The following is a 1,281-nucleotide window of genomic DNA, read 5'->3' as shown; positions in this document are numbered from 1 at the left end:
AGAAGCTTCGATTTCTCTCTCTCTCTCTCTCTCTCTCTCTCTCTCGAATATTGCACATTTCCCTTTTCGCTCATTCATCCTCTTTCACACTTCTTTTTCACACAGCTTCCAGTCATTTCGCTTTCGTTTGAAGAGGACGAATCAGCATTTTCGAACGCAGGTACGAGGTACACAGAACTGTGATCACTTACGAGTAAATTACGTGTAATTACGAAAGGAAAATTCAAGTAGAAGAACTTGAGGAGCAGTTATTGGCATATATGTTTCGTAGCTTCGTGGACGTAAGGAGAGGGGATAGGGGTGGTATAAAGAAAACAATTTGGAAGGATTGAATCAATTTGAAAATTTCAATTCTTTCGTGAAATTATTTTTTAAATAAAAAAAAAAAAAGAATAGAGACATTCGCACACTTATTTTCACACGAATATTTCTTCTATCTCGAAATCGAAATCGTTTCTCCATTTGTCGAACAATTTCGAAAAAGATAGCATCAATATGCATACATATGTTCATTCTTTCTTCATCAGTGTCCCGTATAAAACTTTTCTCCAAGATACACATTACGAATACTGAACTCTCGTATAACACAATTCCAATTTTTTCTAAATTTTCTCGACTTATATATATATATTTTCAGAAAGGAATAAAATAATTTGAGAAGCAAGACCGATTAGTTAAAATTTCGTAAAAGCCCGAATCGAGAAAAAAGAAATTTTGTTTCTTAACTTATCTCATCTCTTCCTAAAACTAGCCACTCCCCCAATGTGTTATACGAAAGACAGTGAAAACCAGAAGAGCCAGCAGAATAAATAATCAAACAAAAATATTTGATCGCGTCGCATGAAATGTCGGATCCGTTTTGAACGATCTCACATCATTTTCAGAAAACCTACGTTCTCTCTATATAGAAAAATTGTAATAAAAAAAAAAAAATCACTTGTTTTCAAGAATCCGATCTATTTCACGCGAACGATCAACGACAGGATAGGAAACACGTAAGAACGTAAAGAAACAGACCTGCACCGCCGCACTTATTGTTGGTCACAGCATCCGAACACGGAACCAGGGATTTTAGAACGCGGTGCTGGATTGCGGCTGTCGTGGCACGTTCGGCCCGTGGGGCACGAGGTGCGCCCCAGCCCCGCCTCCGCCCCCCCCGCCGACAACAGCTTCCGGTTCCCCGGCCGCCTTATTGCATCCCGGCTCCATGTCGTAGTCCGGCTCGAGCGCAGGATTCACTCGGCCGTTCGATTCGTCCTTGCTTCCGTACAGCCTGCCTAT

General features: G+C 40.6%; 1 protein-coding gene across 1 annotated transcript in view; it reads right to left on the bottom strand.

The window, feature by feature from the left end:
* LOC102679548 (high-affinity choline transporter 1) overlaps positions 1–1,281 on the bottom strand; it is a 15,091-nt gene that overhangs the window by 3,423 nt on the left and 10,387 nt on the right. The window contains exon 10 of the mRNA XM_031512096.1: positions 1,012–1,281. This exon is cut by the window's right edge and continues 1 nt beyond it. Coding sequence (XP_031367956.1) covers positions 1,072–1,281 — 210 coding nt within the window. The 3' untranslated portion in view covers positions 1,012–1,071. The remainder of the gene's footprint in view (positions 1–1,011) is intronic.

Source organism: Apis dorsata, unplaced genomic scaffold, assembly GCF_000469605.1.
Source record: "Apis dorsata unplaced genomic scaffold, Apis dorsata 1.3 scaffold_383, whole genome shotgun sequence".
NCBI lineage: Eukaryota > Metazoa > Arthropoda > Insecta > Hymenoptera > Apidae > Apis > Apis dorsata.
This window is presented reverse-complemented; position numbering and strand designations above follow the sequence as displayed.